General features: G+C 43.8%; 2 protein-coding genes across 2 annotated transcripts; both read left to right on the top strand.

The window, feature by feature from the left end:
* Positions 1 to 373: 373 nt before the first annotated feature.
* On the top strand, positions 374 to 1,444 carry LOC124690352 (putative cyclin-F2-1). The gene has a single exon (XM_047223742.1). The coding sequence runs from the start codon at positions 374 to 376 to the stop codon at positions 1,442 to 1,444; it is 1,071 nt and encodes a 356-aa protein (XP_047079698.1).
* Positions 1,445 to 5,687: 4,243 nt separating this feature from the next.
* LOC124690350 (putative cyclin-F2-1) lies at positions 5,688 to 6,746 on the top strand. The gene has a single exon (XM_047223741.1). It carries the CDS (start codon positions 5,688 to 5,690, stop codon positions 6,744 to 6,746), a length of 1,059 nt encoding a protein of 352 aa, XP_047079697.1.
* Positions 6,747 to 9,102: the final 2,356 nt, after the last annotated feature.

Genomic DNA, 9,102 nt, shown 5'->3' with positions numbered 1-9,102 from the left:
CGGTCTCGGTCTTAATATCCCATTGGTGCATACGTCATTACAATTGGCGAGCTGCTTCCAGTGCGTATGTATTCCGCTTAGCGCGTTTATTCAAATTTTGATCAAAACCGGAAATTCTACTTATGGCAAGAAACAGTGCGTAGTTTCCACGGCTCCAGTCTGAATCCTACACTAGCGATTAAACCCACTATTACTAGACAGATGGCGATGCGATTGGTTTCCAATTCTGGAGCAACCCAGCTAGCGATGGAGCCATGGATAACAATTACAAATAGGCAGGACTCGATCCCTTCTTCCTCACATATACCAGACCATTTCCCCTAGCTCAAAGCGCCGATCGAGACTCTCTATATCTGCCCATCTCGATCAGGCGATGGCTTTTCGAGGATCCTTTGAGCTTCTTCCGGGCCCTCCTCCCTCCGCCTTCTTCTCAGGCCGCGGTGACCAGCGGACGGCGGAGTTCGACGACGCCTACCTCCGGGCCATCGGTAAGCTTCCACCTGTCCGCTTCGCTTCCACCCCCGCCCACCACGCCGCCGCACTCCACGACTCCATCGAGCTCCCGGCGACGTGCGAGCTGTACGCTGCCGCATTAGACTTCAGCGCCCACCTTTCATACCCGGCCGTCGAGGTCACCGACTTCGAGAGCTCGACGCGGCTGTCCGACTACGACGCCGACATCGACGTCAACCTCCGGAAGATGGAGCTGGACGTCAAGCAGCGGCCCTCGCCAGGCTACCTGGATACGCTGCTGGGAGATCTCAAGAGCCAGTCCACTCGCGCCCGCCTCATCTTCTGGATGGAGGACGTCGCCCATCACTTCCGCTTGGCCGCCGGGACGCTTCAACGCGCCGTCTCCTACGTCGACCGCGTCCTGTCCGAGCGGACCCCGTGGCTGACTGACACGCAGATGGAGTATGCGCTCCATCTTCTGGGCGCCACGGCCGTCTACACCGCCGCCAAATACGAGGAGCAGTGCACGACATCCAAGGTGAACGCCGCGGGCATCGCCAAATCCTGCGGGTTCGCCACCGGCAAGGAGGTGATCGACATGGAGTTCGACATGGTGGCGGCGCTTGGGTACGATCTCAGCGGACCCACGGCCTATACCTTCGTGCACCACTTCACTAGGCACGACAAAGGAGAAGAGCAAGACTTGGAGGTTCAGCGGTTGGCGCATCTCTTCGCCAAACAGTCGATCCTCAACTACGGATGGGTGCGTCACCCGCCGTCCGCCCCGGCGGCGTCGGCAGTCTTCCTCGCCAGGCTGATCCTGAACCCGATGGCCAGCCAGGTGCCGCAGTGGAACGCAGACTTCGAGGAGCTGACGGGGTACAAGCCCACAGACATCGCCCTTGAAATTCAGACAATGCACCGGATGAATCCCGATCCTCGCTTCCATGCGTTGCCAGCGTTCCTGCAGGACGAAGAGGAATTCAAATGAAAGATTCTAGGGCAAGAGAGGCACTAGATATATCTCGAGTTGGAAATGATGTTGAAATCTACATGTTTGAGTACTGCTTGCAATGTAACGGAACTCAATTTTTTTCATGCTTCCTATGAATTTCTATGCATGCACGTGGATGTGCGTGTTTTATTGTGCCATCAGTTCTTACTAATTGTTCCATAAGTTTGTTGATGCGTTTGCCTTTTGAGAGTATCTTCTCAATGAACCGTGTTGACACACGCTGTTGTGTATATACTTCATACATTATAGATGTAGTGATATCTTAGCGGTGATTCTCCCCTGCACGAAGACATTAGGTTGCGTCGTGAATCATCACATTTCAGATTTTCGAAACATAATAAAACTTAATGTTATTTGTTGCGTGAATAAGCAGGAAACAAAGCGAATCGAACGGAAATCATGTGCACGTGAGAAATACATTTGTTTTTTTTTATCAAAAGGGCAAGGCCCCCTATTTCATTGAAGAAACTGGAATCACAGTTAACAAGAGGTTTGAGCCTTATTACAACTACCAAAGAAAGAGTACCGAAGCATCAACCAAAGTTATCCCAACAATGCAACTACACTGCCAACTATGCAAACGTCTCCATCAAAAATAGCCTAGCTTCCGGGTCAACACAGCTTCTAGAGTACACAAAACGAAGAATATGATCTCATCTTCGGATAATTGGCTCTTCAGTTATCCGCAGACCCTCTTCGCTCCAGGTGCCCAGCCATGCCGACGCCCAAACACCTCAGTTGCAAGTTTACGGAGGCGATCCGAAACCGTTTGCACTGCATTTTGCACCTTTTCTTTCTGTAGAATTTTCTATTCATTCAACAACCAACACAAAGAGAAAATAACATCAGTGGGATCCTTAGGAAAAATTCATTGAAAACAAGAACATTCTTGTTTTTCATAAATTCCATAACAAGCTAGCAGATCCTGTCATTGCAACTGTGCTACTTTTTGCAGAAAACTGAGGAATCCAGTACTGGCATAAATCAAAGAAATTCACCGGTCTCGAAGCGAGGTCCAAAATACTCCCTACCACATTCCAGTTATATACCTCGACATAGGACAATAAAAAAATAAGTGATTTAGTGATTCATATCCTCCACAGAATTCACAAAATTTAGAACCTTCCATCCTCTCTTAATCAAGTTATCTTTGGTTAACACTCTATTTTTTTTTTACCAAAAGCCAAACAAAAGCTTTAATTTTAAGAGGTAATGATAGCCTCCAAATCATCTTATATAGAAAGAGCACTCTACGAGCTGATAAGTACGTATAGATGGATTTAACCGAGAAATTTCAGGACTTAGTTAAAAGCCAGGTAATTTTGTCAGGCTCCTCCGAGAGGATTGTCTGACCACAAAGATCTAAAAGTTTATTCCACATCTCCAGACTTTCACCATGTAAAGAACGTCTAAATCTAATACAGTTAAAATCTTGAGCAATAAACTTTTGCAACAGTAATTTGATGAGCAAAAGAAAGATTATAAAGCCTTGGAAAAATTATCTTCCCTACCCACACACCTTCCCAGAATCTCGTTTTCTCCCCATTCCCTACAATTATCTTACAACAACTACAGAATACATTCTTCACTTCCATTAACCCAGACCAAAAATGAGAGCACCCCACTTAATTCCTATCCTGAGTAATAGTTCCAGATTTTACATACTTAGCTAATCTCTGCCAGCCACCATCCTCATTTTCTCTCTCTCTCTCTCTCTCTCTCTCTCTCTCTCTCACCACCATTGGAATATCCATATCACTCTCTCTCTCTCTCCTCTCTCTCCCTCCCTCTCTCTCTCTCTCTCTCTCTCTCTCACCACCATTGTTAAAATACCAATGCATGAGGATCTCTCATTTCCCCATACCAAATACAAATCCCTTTTTGGAAAAGATAAAGGAGGTCTCGATCTACAATACACAAATCCATACATCATTCCTCCTTGAGTCCATCGAGCTAGCATGTTACTTTTTGGTTCGTGAAAAAAACCCTACGCGCATAGGGTCGCCCAGAAGTATTCGGCTTGTGGATTTGCTCCATGGGAAGTTTGTGAGGGTTTGGAGGCCACCTAAATGCCTAACACTAGTGATTGATCTCTAACTTCGTGGAGGAGGCTCTAGGAGAAGAAGGTAACCTTTTGTGGAGCTTGGGAATTCTTCGTGGAATCCTACACACCTCTCCAACGGTCATGTAGCCCCTCCCCCCAAGGAGCGAACATTAGGTTTTATATTTTTCTCCAGCGTGCTCAATTATTTATATCCGCGATCTGTACTAGTGTTGTTTAATTTATGACAGACTTTGTGCTTCAAGTACTCTTATCATCATATAAGTTGCTCACTTAGTTTCTATTAGGTCATTCTATTTATCCGCAAAGTCTAAAATTGCTAAAGGATTAAAAGAAAACTCGTCGAACATATTCACCCCCTCCCATAGGTTACCAACTATGTCCTTTAATTTTAGTGGTTAAGATATTTTTGTGTGGTTTAGGGGGCTCTTAGTTTAGGTAAACATTAGCCTTCTTGTTTGCTTCCACATGGTATTTGCTCTATATTTTTGATGGCAGTATATGTTTATGCATTTTATCTGGGGACTCTATATCCATTTCCGCTTCCACTATGAAAGAAAAACAAGGTAGCACTCAGTTCCATACGTTGCCGCTCCGTTTTAATCCGTATTTACAATGAAATCTCACCCGGTTAGCCTTGGACATAAGATGACCCCAACCTGAGGTGCATGTCTAATAGAATAACCACGTCCTTGGTATGGTTACCTAGGAAATACGATTTCATTTTTATTTTTAGAAATCCACACAATCATCAACCGCTAAAAGGCATAGACACTTCATATTTATAATGGAAAAAAATCCATTGTTCATACTTCATGTATCGGTAGCTTTAGATCATCTAAAACACAAAAATACTCATATATACTCATTGTAACCGTTTTATATCATCATACTATTGTAGATATGTTTTTGGATGTAGAAGTGATTAATCTCACATGTGGCAGCTTACTTGGCATACCAAGAATATACTTTAGTAAGTTGAGATTTAAATGAGAGGAAATCATAGATTTTAAGTAAAATGACATATAAACAAAGAAAATCTAGAGAAAAGATTAGATAGTTAATATCAGAGGACAAGCACGGAGACATAAGTTATTAGACAAACACGGAGTACAAATATACATGAATTTAGAGAAAAAACTATTAATTTCTTAAATGTCTATCTTTTGTTTTCGGACTCTGTGTGGTTTCTTGAGTTTATTTTCTCGTATATTTTTTTATAAATTGATTTTTTCACGAAAAACTGATGATATTTGGCCCTGAACTTTCTAATATCCCTGCTTTTCTCTAAATATTTTTTTATGTTTTCTTACAAGTTTTGAATTTGTATGGAATTTTGTTCTAACTTTTTTTTGTTCAGAGTATGAAAAAAAAAGTAGACTACCACATGGAAAAAAATGTCATGTCACTCAGAACCGCTTCCCAACAATAACATCATGCATGGTCCGAAGAATTCAGAGATTAAGATATCTGGTTTTTTGGGTTGATAGGGCATGTAATTAATCTAAATCATGTAAATAGCCGAGGCACAAAAACTAAAGTCATATTTTCCTAGATGCTCGCTACCTTTCGAATTCCATAAGTATATGAACTATCATGTTTTCATCTTGCTGTGTGCACTTAGTCAGGTTTCTTTGTACTGCTCTTTTATTAGTGTTAATATATCCATTGAACTTTTAAAAAAAGCAAAAAATAAATCTCGGAAGTTCAGAATCATCTCGTAATTAACATATTTCATTCATCAAGGAATTCAGTAAACAATAGTCGGACGCACGTGTTTCAGTCTCGCTCTTAATATCCCCTTGGTGCATACGTCATTACAATTGGCGAGCTTCCAGTCTATGTATTCCGCTTCCGCTTAGCGCGTTTATTCAAATTTTGATCGAAACCGGAAATCTTACTTATGGCAAGAAACAGTGCGCAGTTTCCACGGCTGCAATCTAAATCCTACACTAGCGATTAAACCCACTATTACTAGACAGATGGCGATACACGATTGGTTTCCAATTCTGGAGCAACCCAGCTAGCGATGGAGCCATGGATAAATTACAAATAGGCAGGACTCGATCCCTTCTTCCTCACATATACCGGCCCATTTCCCCTAGCTCAAAGAGCCGATCGAGACTCTCTTAATTATGTGCCCATCTCGATCAGGCGATGGCTTTTCGTGGATCCTTTGAGCTTCTTCCGGGTCCTCCTCCCTCCGCCTTCTTCTCCCGCCGCGGTGACCAGAGGACGGCGGAGTTTGACGACGCCTACCTCCGGGCCATCGGTAAGCTTCCACCAGTCCGCTTCGCTTCCAGCCCCGCCCACCACGCCGCCGCACTCCACGACTCCATCGAGCTCCCGGCGACGTGCGAGCTGTACGCTGCCGCATTGGACTTCAGCGCCCACCTTTCATACCCGGCCGTCGAGGTCACCGACTTCCAGAGCTCGACGCGGCTGTGCGACTACGACGCCGACATCGACGTCAACCTCCGGAAGATGGAGCAGGACGTCAAGCAGCGGCCCTCGCCAGGCTACCTGGAGACGCTACTGGGAGATCTCAAGAGCCAGTCGACTCGCGCCCGCCTCATCTTCTGGATGGAGGACGTCGCCCATCACTTCCGCTTGGCCGCCGGGACGCTTCAACGCGCCGTCTCCTACGTCGACCGCGTCCTGTCGGAGCAAACCCCGTGGCTGACTGACACGGAGATGAAGTATGAGCTCCATCTACTGGGCGCCACGGCCGTCTACACCGCCGCCAAATACGAGGAGCAGTGCACGACATCCAAGGTGAACGCCGCGGGCATCGCCGAATCCTGCGGGTTCGCCACCGGCAAGGACGTGATCGACATGGAGTTCGACATGGTGGCGGCGCTTGGGTACGATCTCAGCGGACCCACGGCTTATACCTTCGTGCACCACTTCACTAGGCACGACAAAGGAGGAGAGCATGACTTGGAGGTTCAGCGGTTGGCACATCTCTTCGCCAAACAGTCGACCCTCGACTACAGATGGGTGCGTCACCCGCCGTCCGCCCTGGCGGCGTCGGCAGTCTTCCTCGCCAGGCTGATCCTGAACCCGATGGCCAGCCAGGTGCCACAGTGGAACGCAGACTTCGAGGAGCTGACGGGGTACAAGCCCACGGACATCGCCCTTGAAATTCAGACGATGCACATGATGAATCCCGATCCTCGCTTCCATGTGTTGCCAGCGTTCCTGCAGGACGAGTAGGAATTCAAATGAAAGATTCTAGGGCAAGAGAGGCACTAAATAAATCTCGAGTTTGAAATGATGTTCAAATCTACATATTTGAGTACTACTTGCAATGTAATGGAACTCTATTTTTTCATGCTTCCTATGAATTTCTATGCATGCATGTGGATGTGTGTGTTTCATTGTGCCATCGGTTCTTCCTAATTGCTCCATAAGTTTGATGCGTTTGCCTTTTGAAAGTATCTTCTCAATGAACCGTGATAACACAGTTGTTATGTATATAGTCATACATAATAGATGTAGTGACATCTTTTGAGAGCGGTGATTCTTCTGTGCACGAAGACAATTAGGTTTCGTCGTGAATCGTGAATCATCACGTTTCATATTTTTAAAACATAATGAAACTTAATGTTATTTGTACCACGAATCTCAAGCAGGAAACAAAGCGAATCGAATGGCAATCATGTGCACACAAAAAAAAACATTTTTTTTTATCAAAAGGGCAAGGACCCCTATTTCACTGAAGAAACTGGAATCACAATTAACAAGAGGTCCGAGCCTTATTACAGCTACCAAAGAAAGAGTACCGGAGCATCAACCAAAGTTATCCCAACCATGCAACTACACTGTCAACTATCCCAACGTCTCCATCAAATATAGTCTAGCTTCCGGGTCAACACAGCTTCTAGAGTACACAAAAAGAAGAATATAATCTCAGCTTCGGATAATTGGCTCTTCAATTATCTGCAGATCCTCTTCGCTCTAGGTGCCCAGCCATACCGCCACCCAAACACCTCAGTTGCAACTTTACGGAGGCGATCTGAAACCATTTGCACCGCATTTTGCACCTTTTCTTTCTATAGAATTTTCTATTTATTCAACAACCAACACGAAGGGAAAATAACATCAGTGGGACTTGGGCAAAAAAAATTTGAAAACAAGCAACATTTCTTGTTTTTCATAAATTCTATAACAAGCTAGCAGCTCCTATCATTGCAACCGTTCTACTTTTTCCAGAAAACTGAGGAATCCAGTACTGGCATAAATCAAAGAAATTCACCAGTCTCGAAGCGACGTCCAAAATACTCCCTACCACATTCCAGTTATATATCTCGACATAGGACAATTAAAAAATAATTGATTAATGATTCATATCCTCCACAGAATTCACAAAATCTATAACCCTTCCATCCTCTCTTAATCAAGTTATCTTTGATTAACACTTTATTTTTTTACCAAAAGCCAAATAAAAGCTTTGATTTTAAGAGGTAATGATAGCATCCAAATCATCTTATATGGAAAGAGCATTCTACGAGTTGATAAGTACGCATACATGGATTTAATCGAGAAATTTCCGGATTTAGTTAAAAGCCAGGTAATTTTGTCAGGCTCCTCCGAGAGGATTGTCTGACCACAAAGATCTAAAAGTTTATTCCACATCTCCACAGTTTCACCATATAAAGAACGTCCAAATCAAATACAGTTAAAATCTTGAGCAAAAAACTTTAGCAACAGTAATTTGATGAGCAAAAGAAAGATTATAAAGCCTTGGAAAAATTATCCCCCCAGAATCTCGTTTTCTCCCCATTCCCACACATCTTCCCAGAATCTCGTTTTCTCCCCATTCCCTACAATTCTCTTACGACAACTATAGAATACATTCTTCACTTCCATCAACGCAGACTAAAAATGAGAGCGTCCCACATAATTCCTATCCTGAGCAATAGTTCCAGATTTTACATACTTAGCTAGGATCCTCATTTTGTAGTCTCCACGATCATTTACATAATAAACTAATTTTCCTTAAGTTTAAATTAGTAACACACAAACCTCCATGATCTCTAGGACGACAAACATCACTCCACTTAACTAAATGATACTTTTTAACACCATCTTTCTCTTGCCATAGAACTCCAGCTCTAAAGAAATCCATGCGTTTTAGGACACCTTTAGGAACACGAAGGAAAGAGAGCATAAAGTTAGGGACACTAACTACTCTCTGTTTGAATTGAGTGGAAAAAAATCAGTTAGCTAGGACAGTTTACGAAAGCGACTACAAAACATGGGTCACTTGAGTTAAGTTATTACCGAATTCTAGTTCGTTACTTTGGGAAGGTGTAAAACTAGCATGAGACACTATATTGAATGCCCCAAAATATCAAATTCACAGTGCAGCCTCGATGTAGAACTCAAACATGGCTTCCGAGTAAAAAAAAACCATGTCCTCAGAGGTGGGTGGGGCATGCACATAGTGCAACATATTATCACATGCTTTTTTCAGCACAAATATTATCACATGCTAGGTAGAGAAGAGAAGTGTACATGTGGATTTCACCAAATTCTTACATTGCCATCACAAGGCCACGCCACCACA

The sequence above is a fragment of the Lolium rigidum genome, chromosome 2 (assembly GCF_022539505.1).
Source record: "Lolium rigidum isolate FL_2022 chromosome 2, APGP_CSIRO_Lrig_0.1, whole genome shotgun sequence".
NCBI classification, from domain to species: domain Eukaryota; kingdom Viridiplantae; phylum Streptophyta; class Magnoliopsida; order Poales; family Poaceae; genus Lolium; species Lolium rigidum.
Note: the sequence above shows the minus strand (reverse complement) of the source record. Positions and strands in the feature narration are given on the sequence as shown.